The sequence below is a fragment of the Eublepharis macularius genome, chromosome 12 (genome assembly GCF_028583425.1).
Source record: "Eublepharis macularius isolate TG4126 chromosome 12, MPM_Emac_v1.0, whole genome shotgun sequence".
Lineage (NCBI taxonomy): Eukaryota > Metazoa > Chordata > Lepidosauria > Squamata > Eublepharidae > Eublepharis > Eublepharis macularius.
This window is the reverse complement of record NC_072801.1, coordinates 2,097,316-2,118,642: the sequence shown is the minus strand read 5'-3', so window position 1 is coordinate 2,118,642 and position 21,327 is coordinate 2,097,316. Positions and strand designations below refer to the sequence as shown.

Here is a 21,327-nt window from a genome sequence, read left to right as displayed (position 1 = left end):
GAGCAGGGTCTCCGGCAAAGCAGTACCACGCAAAGTGTGTTCTGTGACCCTGGACAACAGAGTCCAGCTCTAGGGTCTCCTTCCAGAGGTTCACATGCTCAGGGGCTGCCAGAGAAGCAGCAGGGCTTTTGTGGGCTCAGAGTAGGGGGAGCAGTATGCCTCTGCCAGGCCCCTGCAACAGAGATGCCCCCTCCTCAAATGTGGCAGGAATTTTCCTGCTCCGACACTCAAAGCTCTGTTTCAAGAGCTGCAGGGCAGGGCTAATTCTTGGCCCAAGCTGGCACAACCTCTGGGGCCTGTTAGGGAATGCCAGCAGTATCAGGGGAAATGGGTCACGCAGGACTCCCTAAAGACCTTGAAAGCCGTTCCCCTGGGGTTCTCCTGCCCTCTGAGAACAGCAGCAGGCACTGCCACTGACTGGGGGGCATGCCACCTGCTCGCCCACCCCAGCTCTCCTAGCAAGCCCGCTCCTCCTTCCAGGGCTAAACCAATCCCAGTGGTTCACTGCCTGGCGCCTCAAGCACTTGACGCCCAAGACTCGGATTCTGGAACTCCTTCTGGGCTGGGCGCTGATGAGCTCCTGCCAGTCGGCGTCAGGAACCGGAAGTGGTTTTCTAAACGGATTCTCTGAAAAACATCCCAAAAACATTTCTAGCCCCGCCCCCCACCCCAACATGAGGAAGCAGGACGTGCCTGATGACATCGATGTGCCCGTTCTTGGCGGCCAGGTGCAAGGGGCTGGTCCCATTGGGGTCAGTGATGTCCCCCGGCTTGGGCTCCAGTAAGGCGGCACACATGTTGCTACTCAAGAGCAGCTGCACCACCTGAGGAGCCAAAGAAAAGAGAACCACAGAGATGAGCGGAGGCTGGGCAGAGCTCTCCCAAAACAGGGCTCAAGCAGCCCGTCCCCACCCCCAGGACAGGGCTGTGTCCCTCCCAGTGTGCAGGCTTTAATGACTCCCTGAACCTTTTGTTCGAAGGATCTCCTCCTCTTGCTTCATGGCAGCTCAATGCTGCCAGAGAGGGGATTTATTATTCTCAGGGCACTGAATCCTAAATCAGATGCTAAACTTTGTGCTGGATGCAGCGTACAGCAGAATGAAAGTAGGGTCCTGTGGCACGTGAAGGACTGCGCAAGCTTTGTGAGCCAGACCTCACTTCATCAGATGCACTGAAGTACACATCCATTGGGCTGATTTATACATACAAATTGTTTATATACATAGACGGGAAGTAGGAAAATGCCTTTGGGGTGCCAGACCCATTTCTGTCAATCACGTACCTTTGCTACATGAGCACAGGCCCAGTTTGGATTGATACCACAAAGCAGGGGGAGAATGGGCTTGATTCCCCCCAGTGTTGTTTTCCTAAACTGAAACATCCACAGGGGACCATTATTTGCCCCCTTGGCAAACGCCTGCCACGACAGATGCATACGGCCTCCCATGTGGAATTACTTCCTGTTAATCACTGACTGGAATTTTGGGGCTTGTTAGGGTTCTGCAAAGAAGTTGACCACAGAACTCCATCCATTAGGTGTACTCTGTAGAACTGGGGGGAGGGGGAGGCTGCATGCCCTTCTCACTGCACACCACCATATCTCAATCCGTCCCCCGGGAACTGAATTCCAAGTGCAAACCGGGCAGAAAATCCTGGAGGCAGCCACAAAGACTGCCTAATGTGTGCCTCATTCTGTGGAGGCACAGCAAACTACAAGCCCCCCCTCCGCCCCTCCGTGAGCACCAAAGGTTGAAGTTTGCAAGTAGAAAGTTACCCTTTGCGCAAAATGCACAGGTTTAAGGGGAAGAAAACCCACGTACACATTTTGGCGTCCCTTGTGAAAACTTCACCTTTGTTTCCTGCTTCCCACCCAGGAGACACAGAAAAGGAACTCAACTTACCCCCACACGGCCAAACTCACACGCTAAATCAAGAGGGGTCTTGCCAGAGTTGTCCAGGATGCAGGGATTGGACTGGTGCTGGAGGAGCATCTCCGACTGCAAGGTGGAGAGAGAGACAGAGAAGCGCAAAGCCAAACAGTCTCTTGACAGAATCTCTGCCACAACAGTCGTGCACTAAACTCACTGCGAAGAGGCTCCCAGAAAACCTCTGGCCACACTGAGGGATGTCCCCTCTTGGTTCTGTGTATATTCCAAGCCCAAGGCAAACACTTCCAGAGCTACAGCCCACCGCCAAATTATCAGCTGCTGGCTCCCTTAGCCACAAGGAGGCAGGACTGGGCTTTATTTTATTTTAGCCTCATGCCTGGGTAAAGGGAAAGCAGGGGCTAGTCTGAGTGCAGCTGGTGTCATCGTGAGCAGCCCTGCACCTGCACAGCACTGAAGCGGTGCCCCCCCCTCTTCTGACACTCCCCGGTAAGGGTGCTGCCCCCGCTCCTGTTCTGCACTCTGCCGGCTAAGGACCTGCTGTTCTCCCTGCCCTCCAAGACGGGCGCAAAGCTCCTCTAAAGGCAGACAGCCAGACGCACACACATTCCACCCCCTTACCACGTCATAGTGTCCGTGCTGTGCCGCGAGATGCAAGGGGATCTGCCCCTCCTCGGACTGGATGTTCACCGAGGAGCCTGCTTTCAGGACCAGCTTCATCGGCTCCTTCTTCCCCTGCCAGGCAGCGTAATGCAATGGGCGCATCCCTGCCAGAGGAAGACCATTCTCAGCGCCACCACGGACACCCTTCATGCCTGTGGGCCGGGAAGAGACCCATCGTGGGTCACGGGTGCCCCTGCTTCCCCTCCCCCACCCCCACCCCCACCCCTCCTGGCTTGCCTTTGTTGTCCTTTATGTCCACAGCCGCCTGGGCCTCCAGCAGCAGAGAGATGAGTTCTGTGTTGCCATTGAGGGCTGCATGGTGCAAGGCAGAGAACCTGCCAGGGAGAGAGCGCATAGCTGAGGCATCACCACAGCGAGGTCAGGGGAGGCCTCCCTTCCCCTGAACTGACATTTGGATCAGCACAGCCTGAAGCGCAGCCTGGTGCTCAAGTCTGGCCTCTCCGATGAGCTGGTTTCAGTGCCTGCAAGGGGGTTGTTTTATGGGGACGAAGCACTCAAAACCAGGGTGCCCACAGGCGACCTCCCCCTTCCATGTGTGTGTAGAGCAGCACAAAATACACGTATCTCTTCCCCCCCCCACTCCCTCTTTGCCCACTCTGCAAACATTGCCATAAAAGCCCAGAACGAGGCTCTGGAGCGGCAGGTCAGAGCGCTTCTCACTGCTGAGGAATGCCCCAGTGGAGAGCAGAAGCAAGGCGAGCCACGGGATCTGCTCTGTCGACTTGCAAGAAACGCTGACAGCCCGCCAGGGAAAGCGGCCCAGAAGAACTCTGTTCTTGCACTCTGGGGGATTGCTGGAGGAGGGGGAGAGGGGGGAGCAGCACAGATTAAGTGGGAAAACCACCAGAATTATTTCCATTGCGGAAAAAAAACAGGAGGACTTTTTTTTTTCCAAAAAAAGGAAAATGGAATATTACACCCAGAAAAATAAAGAAAGGACCTAAAGTTGCAGCATCTTTTTTTAAAAAAAAGATAATCTGAAACTTGCACCTCACCTTCACCAAGGAGCCTGGCCAAACACTAGGTTCTGCCTCGGAGGTTCTTTCCATTCCTGATAGGACCACCCAGCCCTGGCTTTCTCCTCTCCCCCCCACCCCCTCCTGCAATACGTAAAGCCTTTTGCCCCAGGCCCCCCCTTCTCTTTAGTCTGCCTTAGCAACACTCCTCTGCTTTCCACCCTCACCCCCACCCCCACCCCAGTCCTGCCTTGGCCCCATGTAAAGGTTTCCCCTCAGAATATTCTGTGACATCACAGCAGGGCTGCCTGCCTCCCCCCACCAGCCCTCTCCTTCCTCAGATGGCAGAGAATGAGATGAGGGGCAACGATTCATTTTCACCCCTGCAGGTGACGTGCCAAGTGGCTTGCCTAGGCTAGCTCAAGAGGGGAGCCAGCACCTGCCCAAAGCAGAACACAGCCCTTGTTAGCGGAGGCAAATGACAGAGAAAGCAGCCACAGGGTGCCGAATCCCTGGAGAGGCTTCCTCGCTGCCACTTTGGTGGCATGAACCCCAATCCAGTACTGGGCACTGTGCGAACCAAACAGGAAGGGAGAGAAAGGCCGGCGGCCGGCCTGCCTGCCTGGGTTTTGCAAAGCTGTTTTCCTGTGTGTGTGTGTGTGTCAAATCATTTAAGGGAGCCCACGTCAGCATGTCCCACGGAAAAGCTCTTGGATGGCTGGAAAGGAAGAGAGGGAGCCTCAAGCTGGTTCACTCTCCCTTTAGAAGCGTCCATACGCAGCTCTCTCAAAAGAATGAGCATTCTGTAATCCAAATTCCGTGTCCAGGAAAGATGAATTCTGCAACCAGCTTTAGACAAGTTTGCATTACTGTTCTTAATTTCCACAATGTATTCAGCAACTGAGCATTTAAAAAAAAACTATTTTGTGTAATTTATTCTTGTTTTGTTCACCATGGTGAGGGGCTAACAAGTAGAAATCTTATTCAGCAATCCCTACCATGGCTAAAATTCTCCTGGGTGCTGCCCACACCTTTTCAGGCTTATCCTCATATCCATAAGGATTAGCAACTTACATTGTTTTGCACAAAATGACATTCACTGGAAGGGTGACATTCATTGGAAACTGCATTTGGTGCCCCAGGCTACAGTGCTTTTGCTGTGCTCCTGGGGAACTGCAAGTTACACAGACCTGCTAGTATGCTTCTGCACACACCCATTCAGTTGTATAGTCTAAAAAAATGTAAAGATGAGTGGAAAACTACTTGGGGGCAAATATGAAGCCAGAGCAGCAATCTGCAATCCACTCCAGCTTCTTGTCCTCTCAAGTGCTAGCCTGGGACTGCAGAGGGATTTCTGGTTTAGCTGCAAAGCTCAGCCGGGGCGTGTGTTTGCGTGTGTGCTGTCCCTGTTGCACAAGGATGTTCTGAGGATGAAGGGGCAAAGGGGACAAGGTCATACCCCCCTCAGCTGCAGAGGGGAAGGCTGGGGGTGAGAAAGGGCTGAATCCAGCCCAGCATGGGTGCAGCACCCCTCCCCCCCCAGGAGCCACACGGGGCACTCCAGCACCTGGTTCACCTGTCACTCAACCAATGCCAGTGCATAGGGGCCATGCAGGGGACTGGATGCCCACACTGCAGCCAGGAGCGCCATGCAGTCTTTGCCTTCACCCCCTGCACAGATTGTGCTGCCTAGCACATCTGCCCAGGTGCTCATACAGGGAGAGAATGAGGAAACCACGTCCCTCCATGCGCAGGCACCGTGGCTGCACTTGGCAGCCCTACACAAATATGAAGCAACACGTGAAAAATCTTTTTCACACGCAACAATTTTCAGATAGGAATTCTGTGCAGGTAACAAAAAGCCCTCAATAAAGGAACGCAAACATGAGGCTGGAGGCTCCTGCGAGAGGAGGTGAGATCAGTCCAGCCACATCTTTTGTGGACTTCGGCAGATGAGTCTGATGACAGAAGCGGTAACTGATGAAAGCTTCGTGCTGGAATCAAATCTTGCTCCTCTCAGAGGTGCCACAAGGCTCCTGTTTATTTCTGCTGCAGTGGAAGAACAGGGCGACTCCTCTGGAATGACAAGCTGGGAAAGAGAATTCTAACAGCAAGGTTCTTGGGAGAGCTGCAAACCCGCGGGAGGAAGCACGGGGTGGGGCTCTTCCTCAGCCAAGAGACCTGCAATGAGAGGAAGGAAGCTGCCTTTGCCAGGAGCCATCAGGGGGCTGTGAAGAGCACTGGCTCTCACGAGGCTGAGAGAGAACTTCAGCGGGCGCACAGGAGAGTGAGGGAGTGTGGGGAGGCCCTCAGGAAGACAGAGTGGTTCCCAGAGCACATGCTCCTTGTGGAGTGCAAACCTGATGACCCCTTCACCACTTCTGAAGCACAAACTTTGCCTACTCACCCATCCGTGTCTTGGAAATTAACGTTCACCCTCTTGGTTGATCCCAGGAGCTCTGGAGGGAGAAAGGAGGGAGGGGGGGTTGTTAGAGGAGCAAGGTCTGAAAACCCCCGGCATCTTTCCCAAGCTTTGGGACTCCTCCACAGTGGAGGACAAGGCTAGGAAGAAGAAACAGTACAAATCTAAGAGACCAGCATCCACTGGGGTATTTGGGTGGGAGGCACTAGGAGAGCACCCTTGACCTCTGGGATGAGACCCATCGCCATGTGCCAGAAGGAATCTGTCGTATGCGACAGCAGTTTCTACAACTCACAGAAGTCCCCATTCCAAGCAACTGTATTAAAATATTTGTGGAAAACTCCAGCAGGTAAAGCATTCTAGTCAATGTCTTGAGAGAGAGGGTTGAATTCCGGATTCTAATCCTCAGAGCTCGGATTTGGGCGCTAAGAAGGAACGGCCACCCATGAGGAGTCCACCAGACCAGGAAGGGAAGAGTCAGGCACCTGCTCTAGCGGGACAGAGTCTGGGCTTCCCTTGGTGGTGAATGAAGCTGCTTTCCAGTGACTCAGACCAGAGTCCATCGAGGTCAGTGGTGCCTACTCAGACTGGCAGCAGCGCTTCAGGGTCACAGGCAGGCAGAGAGGTCTTTCTCTTGCCTGATCCCTCTAACGGGATTGAACCTGGGACCTTCACAGAATCCCAGAAGAGCTGGAAGGGGCCACACAGGCCTCCTAGTCCAACCCCCTGCCCAATGCAGGAGGAGCCTAAAGCATCCCTGGCCAAGATTCATCCAGCCTCCTCTTGAAAACTGCCAGTGAAGGGGGGGGGGGGCTTCTGTGTGCCAATTTGAATTTGGACAGAAGGAGAAGTAGGCAAAACTTTGGCGCCGGGTGGTGAGCAGCGCCCTTGGATGAGGCTGAGGGAGTGCCCTTGCTGGCAATGGTGGGGACGATGCGGCTGCTTTCAGGTTGCCCCCCCCTTGGCATTCCTGCTTGCCTCCTACCAGCAGTAGTAACAACAAAACACCCCCGTGGATGCTGGGCACTTGTGCTCCTCAAGCACACCTCGCCCGGAACGCGACCATTGACTTTACTCATCTCAAATGTTTAGGGGCCGCCTCTCCACAGCACACGTCTGCTCGGACGGGCAGCGACTCTCCAAGGTCTCAGATTCTCTCCCACGAGGCCACACTTGCTCCTCAAGAGCCTGAAGCAGTCCAATGCCAGTCCACTTCAATGCCCACTTCAATGCCAGTCCATTCAAAGCCAGCCCAAGCAACAGCTCAGAAAAAACACCCCCCAAATCAGCCAAAGTACAAAAGGATACGAACCGTATTTTAAAACCTGTCAAAAGCAGCTGCAAATAAACGTCAGGCCAATGAAATGATAAAATGACCCAAAGCATTTAATCAAAAGCAATTTCGTGAGAAGCCTACTGGTTTCTTCCAAAAAGGCTGAGCCTAGCTCCCCAGACAAGTCCAAAGACGGCACCAGGCACTCCACAGCCAACACTGGAGAGTCCTTTGCCCGAGAAGGCAGGGGGGGCATGGAGGAGCGACAGGGATTCACGTCTAGCCGGGACTGTCTGTTTCTATTGCACAGTTCACAGGAGTGCAGGGCACAGTTACTTCTAATAAATGCTGGAAATGTAAGAAGCATGAGGGCTCCCTCTATCATATGTGGTGGTCGTGTGAGGTAGCTAGGCAGTACTGGGGGGAAATAATAAGAGAAATGAGTGAAATTTTACAATTTCAAATTAATAAGAACCCAGAACTCCTGCTACTGAACTTGGGAATGGAGGGAATTCCAGCCCAATACAGGACGTTGATATTTTATATGACAGCAGCAGCTAGACTTTTGTATGCGCAAAAATGGAAAGTACAAGAAGTGCCAACTATTGAAGATTGGATTTACAAATTGCTGTATATGGCTGAAATGGATAAGATGACAAGAAAACTGAGAGATCTGGACTCAGGGCAGTTCAACACAGACTGGGAGAAGCTGAAACAACACCTGGAGAAGAAATGGGAGGTGGGAGGAAAACTGTAGCAGTTTGAGAACTACTGAAGCACTGAAGTAGAGGGGGGAGACTTTACCGGGGGGAGAAGAGATAAATGTGAATTAATAAGCAGTCAGATTAATAGATTGATATATATATAGATATATATAGGTTAACAAACAGAACATAGATAGAAAATAATTAACTATAAGGATTAAATATAAGGATTGATTAACTAACAATATTTTTTTCTTTTTGGTAAGTTTTGTACCAAACTGAATGTCTGAAGATATAGATGAGTCAAATTGATTGACTACGTGATGAGAGATATATAGAATTATTACAAAAAGATAGAATGAGTAATATATAGAGAATAAGTCAAATTGTTTGATATAAATGAATGTATGATCTATATGGTTTATGATATATAGAAATATTTGAAACTGAAAAATGGGATAAATTGTTTATCTAAGATGGAAACAAAGACTTACAGTTTGGGCATACAATGTTAAAAATAGTTAAGGATGTACTGCTTAGAATAATGGAGAATATATATTTGTTTTAGATAGAGGAAGCTAATAAAAGTAAGGGAAAGGGGACAAAGGGTTGGAAAGCTGTTGGAAGTCAACAAAAAGGGGGGGGGGGAAAGGGAGGGGGTTAGAGATGAAAAAATTGGGGAAAATTGAATGTAAATGTAAAAATAATGGATTCTAACCCAATAAAAAAAAGGGCGCAGCCATTTGTTCCACAATGATGGTAGGGCTGACTTTCCCAAGCCACGTTCTTCTCAGCTCACATCTGCCGACCTGAGCTGGTGATGGGGAAGTCTGTGCACTTCAGGTCCTGAAGCAGCCGGATGGCAGCAAGCCAAGCAGCAGCTGCCATCCTTGGCACGGGGGGGGGGGGGGCGGGGCACACATCCACTTGCCATGACGGGGGGGGGGGGATAGATGGAGATGGCAGTTGGAGAAGGGCCCCCAACTAGCACCATTCCAAGCAGTGAGGGAAACACAGCGATGGGGGCGGGGGGGGGATGCTGTTGACAAGAGAGCCAAAAACTCTACTACGCACATCTGGGCAGTCACTATGGCAACCCCAGGTTTGCCTTGCAGGGAAAACAGAGGCGATCAGCTCAGATCTGAAGAACACGTTCCCAGGGAAGAGCTTTCCTTCCCCACAGAAACTCGGAGGACGTGACGGGGCCCAGTCACACCCCCTTTCCCCAGCCCCCCCCACTCAGCACAGACAGGAGGTCTCAAGTTGCCCCTGTGGTGTCCTTAATGCCTCCGGTGGCATTTCAGAAGTGTGATACTACACAAAACATCACTAGCGTCTTCCTGCAACAAAGGCAAAATAGGGATGTTTTTCCAGGGACAAGCAGCAGAAATCAGGACTGTGGATAAAGGAGAGTCCTGGGGCAGGCACCACTGCACACGCCACCCCACGGTTCTCGCCAGGCCCGCAGAAATTGCCCCTGCAATCAAATGGCCCATCTGTGGCTTTGCAAAGGCCAAGCAGAGGAATAAAGCCCCACAACAGGGTCAAAAGCGAGGAACAGCCGTCCATCTTCTGGGCAGAGGGAACCAGGCCAGGGTGGCTGGTGAGGAGCTGCGGCAGAAAAGGTGGGATTGGAGGGACTTTTAGAAGAAATTTTTGCTCCCCTAACCCTAATTGCGGTAGAACTCTGCAAATTGCCAACTGGGAGGTGTGAGAAAGCGTGGCTTTAGGACCAAATAAAAGTTTGCCCATGAAGAAGTGATATTCACGAAACGGGAATTGAAAATTGCAAGCAGAAACCCGTAGGCTGTGCGTAAAATGGACATACCAGCTGTTGTGATTACCTATGATGGTCTCCAATCCGTGGCCTGAAAGTATATGGACCATGGCGTTGACATCGCGCCCTAGCTCCCACAAGTTGGAGTTCTAACCATTTGGACTTGATCCTTCATTACTATTGTGTTTATTGTATTTATGATATTTATAGTATTCATTATACTTGTTTAAGCACTTTGCACTAATATAAATTTTGAAAAAAATTACTTAAACATATTGTTTGATGATTGTTCACTGATCACTTGTCGCCCGGTTGTTAGTACTCATGGTTGTAGCCTTTGAGGCTTGGCAGGCTGCTGCAACAAAGCTGTGGAGTAGAGGGAATCAACTTAAACAGAGGTCCTTTGAAAAGAGAGCACCAGAGAGAGGTGAGAGTACTACTACCACGTGTGGAAGACTTAGAATATGTTCAAAATGGGAAAGTCTTCATCCTTCAGCCAAGCGATGGGGGGGGGCAGCTCTACCTCTCCCGTCTTTCACCCTGGGTGATGAACCAGGCGTGGGAAGAGAAGATGGGCCGTGAGAAATGGCGTGCGTCTGCATGTGGCCAAGGAGATTCACCCAAGGATCAAGGACAGGCTCTTGCCAAGGAGTTTTGGGAGACGGGCAGGGGACTGTGAGCTCAGGAGCCTTGGGGGAGGAGCCAGGGGGGTGAGTTCAAAGGGGTGGAAGAGAAGCAAGGACTAAAAGGTATAGAGAGATCGGTGGTTCCAAATCCGTCACTGCCTTAGCCTCTGGTGCTGAAGGAAGCCAGTGCACGAGGTACCCCTTGAATCTGGAGGAACTGAAGGAAAATGAAAGGAAAACCACGCCTGACAAAGCAGGCTCAACCCCCAAGGACACTTCTGCGGCCAGAACTGTGCTAGTCTTTGCAGTGCCGGAGGAATCTCTTGTTCTCCTGAGAAAGGACTAACACAGCGACAACTCCGGAAAGGGTCCTGCCCAAGACCCTGTCACGCAGGACCCTGCAACCGCGGGCCATTCTGTGCTGGCCGTGCCTGGTGTGAAGCTCACCGCTGAAGAGGGCTGCCAGGCCCCACAGAGCCCCTCGTTCCTCCTTAAGACCAGCAGGACGTATTTGGCACAGGAAAGAACTGGGCACGTTCTGCAAGCTGGCGGCACTTCTACGCCTCTTCTCTCAGAAGCCTGAATTTGGGGTGGGGGCTCCTTGAGCACAGACCACCTTTCCTCCCATCCCCGTGAGCCAGGGTCTGACGGGGGGCCGTTTCGCTATCCAGGGCTCCCACAAACTCACCCATGGGAGAATCTCCAGAGCCCGCTGATATGGTGACACATTCCTGCCTCTGGGGGGGGGGCACCTACGGAGTGGCCTCGCTCTGCTTTTCAGCAGCCCAGAAGCCTCATTTGATCTTATCGCTTCGTTTGCAAATGTGATGACAAGAGCAAAGGGAAGGGAGCGGGAGGGAGAGGGGGCTGGGGGGGGGGCTCAGACCTCCTCCCCAGCATCACACCACAGAACAGAATTCCTGTCTCTGAGCACAGTTGAACTGAAATCAAATACAAAACCCGCAACTCGCTGGGGTCTCAGGCAGAGGTACTTCCCCTCACCTGCCCCCTTGATCCTCATGTCCGGGCGGATGTGGGGACTTCCGCCTGCCAAGCAGATGCTCAGCACTGCGCCACGCTCCTCCCACCCCACTCCCCAAAACGGGAGACTGAGATTGGCCTACATTAATGGCTGGCTCTCAGGATGAACAAGATTAAGAGCCTTTCAAGATGACCAGAAAAGAAAAGGATTTGATTCTGAGCAAGGAAGGACCGTTAGCCCTGAGGCACCATGAAAGAACCAGAGATTATGAAGGGAAACTGCCAGTCCCCCCCCCCCGTGCCACCCACCCCCCGTGCCACCCCCTGCGCCATTAAAGGCACCGTGCAGCCCTGGAGAGAAGCCAGGCTCCCATACTGATGGGAATGGCGGGGGGCCGGGTTGTCCCTGGCTGCTTTCCATCCCACTCCCCCAACATGGCCTTGCCCCCCTTTAACGTTGCCGCAAGAGACCCAAAAGGTCGTTCTAGCCCACCGACACTGAGAAGATGGAAGGATGTGCTCTTCCATCAGCCACCCCCTAAAGGGAAGGGGCTTGCAGAATTAACATGGAGTCTGATTGCATTAATTGCTCTTTGGATTAATTAATCCAAACACCCCGGCCTGCTTTATCAGTGACAAATCCAATTAGCGGCTACATCTATATCACCCCCTTTCCCCCTAGGATGAAGTCCGCATCCCTGTGACAGAGGCTAGGCTAAGAGTGCAACAACGGAGTGTAGTAGTCAGAGGGCTGGACTAGAGTCTGGATTCGAATCCCCCCTTTGCCATGGAGGCTTGCTCCGTGACTTTGGACCAGTCATACACACTCTCAGCCTAACCTACTTCGCAGGGTTGTTGTGAAGTTAAAATGGAGAAGAGATAAATGAGGTAATACGCTTTGGATCCCTGCTGGGGTGAAAAGTAGGGTAGATAAACTGCGAGAGAGAAACCTGACAACGGTTATCCATTCAATCACAGAGCCAAGTAGGAATCTGAACACCGTCCTCCCGCAGTGTGGCTTTTGAAAAGCATCAGATACATTTCATGGAGGAAGAGAGGCCCATCAGCAGCTCCTGGCCAGGAGAGCTGGAAGGCGCTCACAGGTGCTGGGAGGCGCTGGGGCCTGCAGCGCCCACTACAGGGCTTCCCACAGGCCTTTGCCGCCTTACCTTTTGAGCTACAGCATTCTGGACTAGCGGGCTCCTCCAGCGGAAATGGGTTGGGGGAATCCGGCCACTCTGAATATGATTCAGGTGGCAAAGCACACAGCAGGGGACTTCTCCAGACCCCAAATGGCCAAAGACATATTCCTTGCATTGTCAGCCCTGGCACCGGAAGTGCCCATCCACCCCCAGCAGAGCGGGCACCAGACCATTTGCTGCCGACAAAAGCAGCTCGGGCAGCCTCAGGGCACAACACAGTTCCTGCGTCAACACTCCCGCACCCCCCCCCCAAACACACACACACACACATTTCACAGGCTGCGCAAGACACAAGCTATAGCAAGACTCTGTGTTCCGAGCCCTCCCAAGCTAGGATAGTGCTTAATTAGAGATTCAAGGTGCCCATTAAATGCTGATTGAATGTTGGATTCTGAACTGGGGAGGAGCGTGCTGTTGGCAGGCAGACAGATCCATGGTGACCCCACTGCATACCAATGGGGAGAGAAAAACCAAACACCGCTTGTGGAGGAGCAGCCCAAGAAGGGAGTGGAGGAGCAGCCCTTTGCCACACTGACTCCCTCCAGAAAAGGGGTTTGGGAGCGTCACCTGCTCCCCGTTTCTCCATCCAGTGGGAAGAACGGGATGCAGCGGGGCTGACCTGGATCAGTTCCCTTCTGAGGAGAGACAGCACAGGCGGCATTTTTGTGGTATCCATTTTTTCCCTTGTACCTTCTTACCCCAGGGTTTTCCTGGGTTGCTTGTACAGCAATGCTGTAAGGCAGGCGAGGTTGAGCGATCTCCAGACAGGGGGGAGTTTAGAGCGTTGACAGAGTTCCCAAAGCATGAATAACTTCTCTCATCCCACATGGGTACCCAGATACCAGGTCAACGACGCGGTGCCCTTCTTCATTGTGCCACTCACCACATTTACAGCAAAGCTCTTGGGCGCCATCTAAGGCATAAACCTCTAAGGCAGAGGGCATAAACCTCTGACTGGACTGCTGCAGCCTCAGGGTATAAAATCCTCTGTCCTGGAAACCCCTCCCCTTAATCCTAGACATTTCCAGGCTGGCTATGCTCATCCAGTGGGAAGGGATATCATTCTACAAGCTCTCCAGGGTGAGATTGTCTTATCTTCATAGCTCTAGGCAGGGCTTTTTTCCTGGGAAAAGAGGTGGTGGAACTCAGTGGGTTGCCCTCGGAGAACATGGTCACATGGCTGGTGGCCCCGTCCCCTGATCTCCAGACAGGGGGGAGTTGAGATTGCCCTCCACGCCAGGGGAGGGCAATCTAAACACCCCTCTGTCTGGAGATCAGGGGGCGGGGCCACCAGCCATGTGACCATTTTCAAGAGGTTCCGGAACTCCGTTCCACTGCGTTCCTGCTGAAAAAAAGCCCTGGCTCTAGGGCAAAATGGAAGTAGATCCACCAAACTGCCAAAGCTACTTCCAAAAATTAGAGTCCTTAGAGCACGGCGAGAAGCAAAGTCAACATCCTGAATGAGTGCCTGGGATGGCAACCCCCTGGCTGCCTCTCGCAATAAGCATCTTGCATGGTGCCTGACGCGTGGCTGTAGAGGTGGGTCCTGGGTCTCAGGTCCCATTTTGCTTCAGTGCTCCTATGAGTAGTGGAGTAATATGACAACTGGCTTACTTTCCTCTTTCTGGACATTGCATGAAATTCTGCTATTTGCGAGAAAGCATCAGCCGATCTCTAGAGATGGGTCCTCTTTGGGAAGGTCTGTTACCACCGCATCTAATAGTAAGCTGGCTGTCACCTACCCAGATGACAACAGTCGCCCAAACTGGGCCTCCCAGAGACAAGGCTGGGTCTCTGCATGTCTGGGGGATATCCCAGGTGTGCAGAAAGACATGACTCTGTACATCAATAAATAAAAAAGGATATTCTCAAAAGACAGCCGGATGAGAACAGAGCATGCTCAAAGAGGCACAAAATGTGGGCAGCACCAAGAGTCAGTTCAGAGGGGGAGGTCTGCTCCTAAGAGAATTTAGAAGAACTTGGACAGGAAGATTTTCGACAGTGGAGAATTCCAAACTTCCCATCATGTGACAATGTGATTTTTCATATGGAGCTCTAGTGACCCCCAAGCTAGAACCCACAGGGCACTCTGATGCCACATCACGCCAAACCCTGCATAACACCACAGAACACGACAACAGGCAAAGCAGGTCTTACGCAGTTGCGGGGTGGGGGGTGGGGGAGTCTTCTTTCCCTCTCTACCCCCTCAGCACTTCATTCTCTTCACACAGGAGCTTCCAGGCAATTAATGGCCAGAACCACAGATAGGATAACCAATCAGACATTACACAAAAACCACAGCTCGCCTCAGGCATGACCAACAAACTTCCTTCAAATTTTGGTTTGTGATTCCGGCATCCCATCAAATCATAGTTAAGTTTCCTTAACCCTGACTTGGTAGAGTGTATATATGGTAAGGCAAAGAAACCATTCTGAGGGCAGGGTGCAGAGAAGGTCTGCAGCCCCTTCATCTCACATTTCGATCTGCAGAAGAGCGGTCTTCTGTTCTAGCTCTACATGCCAAACACACTAGCTCTTTTAGCTTCAAAACAAAGACTAATCTCTGCTGAGAAATTCTGCCGGTTATTAAGAGGTATAAAAAATTTAAATCATAATGTACAGTTATATTATATTACACAAATAAAGTTAAGGTTCTTATAACAATAATTGCTTTTTGCTACTTAATCCTTTACATATTCAAAAGCCAGCCATTGGGGGCATCCTGAATCTCTTCTCTCCCCAAGCCACTGCAAAACCTAAAATCGTGCCCCCGCCAGAAGGGAGGAGAAAGCAGCAGGGCTTTGCAATAGAGCTCAGACATCTGGACAGACAAATTAAATCAAGATATGGCCTGGCCTCAAGACAGACAAAAGAAATGCTTCTTCAGTCAAAGGAGTAATGAACTTGTGGAACTCACTGCCACAGGATGTAAGTTTAGACCAATTCATGGCGGAGAGATCCCTGGACAGCTCTTCTCAACTGGTGCCCCCAGAAACAGGACGCAGCAGATTTGGGTGGAAAGGCAATTCAAATTCATTTGCTACGTTTCTATCTAGCACTTCCTTGAATCCAAGGGTTTTTAATCTTACAACCACCTTGCAAAGTAGGCCAGGCAAGTGAATGGGGGATTTAAACCTAGTTGCCCCACTTTGAAACCTCTTGTGAGTAACAATCACGCACACCAGAGTCGAACCCTCTGAAACTACATGAGATTATTCTTCTGCAGAACACGGGTTATGACATAATTCTGCCATAAACGCTCTTAAAATGCACTGTTTTCTTTTGTAGTTTTAATTCTGGATATATTTCAGAATAGAGCCTTGCTGTGCAAGCCCCCCACCCCCCAGCGGCATCATCTTTGCACGTCCTTACGGAAACATTAACAGTCAAAGATGCTTTATACCAAGTCAGGCTGTGGGACCTCCGTGGCCTCCTCGAGCTGAGGCAAGTGGCTCTAGTGGGGTGCGTGCCACAGCTGGATCCATCCGGCTCAGACCCAGGCTGCAGCAGCAAGGGGGCTGCCAGGTCCGGGCTGGGAAAGTCCAAGAGATGTGGGATGTGGGAGCCTGGGATGGGCAGGCTTTGGTGGGGGGAGAGACCTCAGCGGGACAGAATGTTGCAAACTGCACCCCTTGTTGACATTTTCTCCTGCAGAACTGATCTCTGTTGTCTATGATAAATAAATCGTTATGTAGGCCCCAGAAACCTAATTAAAGGATTCCACGTTTGAGCCGTTAGCAGAGTCTATCATGTGGCATAGGAAGCGTGATTATAGGTGGTTGTGAGCTGGTTCTGCTGGCTGCTGTGTGTGCAGGAGAGAAAATAATAAAAGCATACACTTGGTTTATATTTAGAAAAGAAACAAGAGTTCTTTATTGCAGGAACTCCATACTCTGATAGGAAAGGAGGAGAGATGGATCCTAACTACCTATCTAGTCTAAGGATGGACATGGATGGCAGGGCAAGGCCTGCATCCCTGCTGCCAAGATGGAGGGAGGAGAAGGAGAGGAGTTGCCTGGAACAATGCCAGGAAGGGAAAGGAGAGAGAGGGAGGAAGTCAGGAGGAGGAAATCCTGAGAATAGCAATCTGCATATTAAAGGACAGTCAGAGCATAGTAAACAGTAAACAGGGTGCCCTGACCTCTCCATCTTTCTAACTCTTTGGTTTCCCTCTCTGAAACCTGAAAAGAGGGACAGCGCTGGATCCTCCTCTTCCAACAGTCTAGAGATCAGTTGTCATTCTGAACGGTCTCTAGCCCGTCCCCCCGCCCCGAGTTTGCCAAGCCTAGGCAGCAGCAGCAGAGGGTGCAGACCCACTCTCCAGGCTTGGAGCCAAGCAGGTCCTGCAGCGCTGCCAGGTACTCAAAGGGCCATTTTGCTCAGTTGCTCCTGGCTGCCTGTGACCCTCCAAGGCAACAGACCTTGGGGAATTTTGCCAGTATGTTGAACGGCCAGCCTGGCACTACTGCCAGTCACCCTTTCAGCTTCTTGGGCCACTCCCCCCCCATCTGGAACAGCACCCCTAACTAAGACAATCCACATGGCCTCTCAGTCATCCTGACGACGACGACGACCCTGCAAGGGAGGCCAGAGTTAACAGAGCCCAAGCAAATGTGAGCACATATGGGCCATTTTCACACTGCTTACCGGCCACAGAACATCGAGCCAAGCTCCCGGAACAACAGCGTCTTTCTGGTGCAATTTCACGTGAGAACATTCTCACGCGAAATTGCGCCAGGAAGCCGCTGTCATTCCAGGAGCGTGGTGTGATGTTCCGTGGCCAGTAAGCAGTGTGAAAACAGTGCTGATGCTGGGGGCACTGGCTCTGGCTGCAGCCCCCTCCACCTGTCCCGTGAGCTTCCAGGCCAACCGCCAAACACCCGGTCCACATGGAGGATGCGACTGGCCCAGTTTTGAAAACTTCGGTCTTAGCACCACATGCATCTTCGCCATACCCAACTGGCACAATTCACCTCTGATTAGGCCTAAAAGGAGACACTCCCCCCACCCCCCAAGCAAGCAGAGACTGCTGGCATTATTCATTCTCAGTTGTGGAGATTTGACAAACAGATCTGTAGCCAAGAGGCTGTTCCAGGAGCATCAAAAACCTCCTAGCACCACATCTGTACAAGCCAACGCATCCCGACTGTACACCTTATCTGTTTATAATCCCACATATGGCGATTAAGCATTAATACTTCTTTAGAAGGGGAAACCCACTAACATGTTGTTTTAAAAACACACACACATGCCCACGCACATGCAAGAAGATGAACAAGCAATAGATTATTATGCAGGAAGGTTTAATTCCCTACCAGCAGCCACTAATTACCGCCATTTAAAACCAAAGTGGCTTTTTAAAAACCAAATCAGGGCTGTCAGCTCCCTGGAGAGAGGTCCCTCCACCTTTGTTTCCAGGGCCTTTATTCCAAGCAACACTGGGAGGTAGTGGGTGCTCCCCCAGAGGTTGCACAGCTGGATCTGCATGGCAGGCTGGGTCAGAAGAGCAATGCTGCATCATGTGCAACAGCAGTCCACGAGGCTGCGCATGGCCGAAGGGAAGCAAGAGGGAGCAGCATATCAGACTCTGACCTAGAAGAAACCATGGCCCATTTGAAGCTGGTAGCCTTTAGAAAGACAGGCACATGTTTCTTTAGTTCCTTACTTAGTAAACATTACCATGTTTTTATACTTTTGCGGCCCTGGCACCAACCTGGTGGAACTCTCTGTCTGTAGAGACTTGGACCCAGCCGGATTCACTGTTTTTTGTTCTGCCAGGCATTCGGTGGTTGAGGCGAATGCCCCCCTTCCCCCAATCGGCCTCTCAGCAGGGGGGGAGAGATTATCCCCCCCCCCCCGTCTGCTGAACATCAAGCAGCTTGCCACTCCCCCCCCCCCATGGGTTCTTGTACATAGAGGGATTATGCAATAAGAACGCTGCGATGTTTTTACTGAAGTGTTTTAATTACTATGCTGCCTGTTTTTATATTTCTACTGTGATCTGCTCTGAGTCTGGTTTTCAGGGAAAAGAGAATACAAATGTAATAAAATAAATAAATACCAGCCTTCCTCCAAGGAAGGTGAACATCATTCTCCTCTCCTGTCCTCTACCCCCACAACAACCATGTCAGTGAGGGAAGTTCGGCTGAAATAAAGTGACAGGACTCAGGTCACCCAGCGACCTTTAGTGGAAACTTGAACTTGGGCCATCCCAGTCTCAGTCCAGGACCCTGACCACAACCTTGGATTAATTAAGGTGTCCTACAGGTGATGCATTCAAACTACTGCAATACAAATGGCAGGCTCATGCAGCCTCAATTTTCCCTAGGGCTGGGCAGAGGAAGGTTAACCCTTCAGCCTCCAATGAGACTTGCTCTTCGAAACCAGGCTGTCTTGCTTTATTAGTAGCGTGAATAAGAAGCTGTGTGAATGCAAAGTCTCACGGGCAAACGCTTTTGGCCCACTGGAACCATGTTTAAATCAAGCCTTTGACAAAACCACCAGACCAGCTTGCGATGGGAAGGACTGGCCCAGGAAATCTACTGGGGTCCAAACTGAACCTGGTTGCGGACTTTATTTTCTGCTGTTCTGTGTCCAAAGGAGGCCCTGGAATCCCACCCACTGACCATTAACCAGAGTCCACTCTCTGGAGTCAGGCAAATCTCGTACTGCAGTTTGTGGCTTCCTCCCTGAAATTAAAACTACCATACAAACGCTTAGAGTGAGCTTTGCACCATCACATTACAAGACCAGATCTTTAACTAGAGATCCTGGGGTGGGGGGAAGGGGCACTTGCCAGAAGCCAAAATATGAGCAACAGCTTCCCCCCCCCCCAACACACAAACAATTGTGCCAATACCACCTGGGGAATGGGACCTGGTTCCTGTGGCATCGGACCCCCCCTCTTCTGCCCTTCCAGTAATACAAGGGCTTATTATTCTGCTAATACCCTGGAATAATTGAGCACAAAGGAGGCGGAGAGGTCTCACTGCCAGTTTCGCACCACTGCCAAAAGCATACTGAGTTTTCAAGTGGTTAACAAAACTGTCTATTAACTGGGCTGGCTGCCTTCTTCAAAGTCTTTGGCACCATTGCGTAAGAGCAGGGAGAGGAAGGGAATGCTTCCGGCACGCACACTGTGCCCCCCCCCCCAGTGTATCCTGGCATTGCCCAAGAGAAGAAAGAGATGTGAGGCCCAGATGAAGAAGAAATGAAGAAGATGGGTGGGTGGGTGGGTGGGTGGGTGGGTGGGTGTGTGTGTGTGTGTGTGTGTGTGTGTGTGTGTGTGTGTGTGTGAGAGAGAGAGAGAGAGAGAGAGAGAGAGAGAGAGAGAGAGAGAGAGAGAGAAGGCCTTAGATGCCTGCCCTGGCTGCTGGAACAAGCTCCTGCAGGCGGCCCTCCAAGTGCTGTTGCCCTGATATAGCAGTTGGAGGTGGAACGCGTGTAGAAAAAAGGTCTCCTAGCTGATCGAAGGATAGTTAGGTGGGTGGCCATGTTGGTCTGGAGTAGAACAGCAGGATTTGAGTCCAGTGGCAGCTCAGAGTGGAGCGGAAAGTGCCCTCAAGTCATAGCTGACTTATGGCAACCCCTGGTGGGGGTTTTCATGGCAAGAGCCTAACAGAGGTGCTTTGCCATTGACTGCCTCTGCAGCCCTGGTCTTCCTTGGAGGCCTCCTATCCAATTACTAACCAAGGCTGACCCTGCTTAGCTTCTGAGATCTGACAAGATCAGGTTCACCTGGGCTATCCAGGTCAGGGCGGCAGGGACCAACAAGATTTTCAGGGTGTACGCTTTTGAGAGCCAGAGCTTACACCTGAAAATCTTGTTGGTCTCTAAGGTACTACTGGACTCCAGTCCCACTGTTCTAGCTGAACTGATAGGCCAGAGGTGCGTGCAGAAGGCTGTGGGCTCAGGCCCTACCGTCCCCACTTCAAGTCTCTCAGGCAGCAGATCTTGGGAAGGAAGGACCTTGCTCTGATGTGGGAAAGCTCTGCCCGAGGCTCCCGGCTGGGCCCTGTTGTACAGCAAAAGCAAAAGGCAGCCCGGTTTGCTCCCCCTCTTTACTCTCCCACTCTGTCCTTGTGCCTGTTTGCAATCAGACTGCCTTGGGTAGAAGCATCTTTCACAGGCCCAGACGAGGGAAGCGCAGGAGAAAAACCGCCACTCTGCGCCCGGGCAGCCTCCCTTCCTGCATGCAAGCGTGGGGAGGGAGGAGACTGGCAGCCATCTGCCACCGACAGAGATGGCAAACAAGCAGCCTGCTGTGAGCAAACATTCGCCAGGATCCAAGCCCATGAGCTGCCACGAAGGGACTTCCCTGCCTCACCCACCACTGGTGTGCGGGGAAGTCAAGTGTGGCCGCAGAGGTGAAAGAGCTCTCCCTGGAAGGCAGTGAACCGAGACTCAGAAAAAGAGGGCGATGGAGGGAGGGCAGGGCACTGTCGATCAGCTCTGCCTTTCCCCCACCCTGCCACTCTCAACGGTGCCAAAAATTGCACCAACCAGCTCTTGCTGTCCCACCAAAAGATGCTTCTCTTTCTGGGAACCACGCGCAGGCCGTGGCCTTCCCTGCCTTTCCTGATCACGCACATGCGGCTTCTCTTCTAGAAATAATCTCTGAACTGGACACAATGCCTCCCCCCTTCGTGCTGCCCTCTTGCTTGATGTGCAACCAAATGGACCCACGTCCATTTATCTTCGCTCTGCTGCAGCAGTGGCTTCAAGGCAGCGGTCAACACTCCTTCCCCAAAGCCCTGCAAAGTGGTGTGTGTGTGTGTGTGTGTGTGTGACCCACTTGGCTGCCTCTTAGGGGCCTG

General features: G+C 51.7%; 1 protein-coding gene across 1 annotated transcript in view; it reads right to left on the bottom strand.

Moving 5' to 3' along the window:
* The window catches only part of CASKIN1 (CASK interacting protein 1), an 83,633-nt gene that overhangs the window by 22,760 nt on the left and 39,546 nt on the right, over positions 1-21,327 (bottom strand). Inside the window, exons 2-6 of the mRNA XM_054995617.1 lie at positions 5,934-5,985; positions 2,787-2,884; positions 2,508-2,653; positions 1,902-1,997; positions 694-824 (exon numbers count right to left, since the gene is read on the bottom strand). Coding sequence (XP_054851592.1) covers positions 694-824; positions 1,902-1,997; positions 2,508-2,653; positions 2,787-2,884; positions 5,934-5,985 — 523 coding nt within the window. The remainder of the gene's footprint in view (positions 1-693; positions 825-1,901; positions 1,998-2,507; positions 2,654-2,786; positions 2,885-5,933; positions 5,986-21,327) is intronic.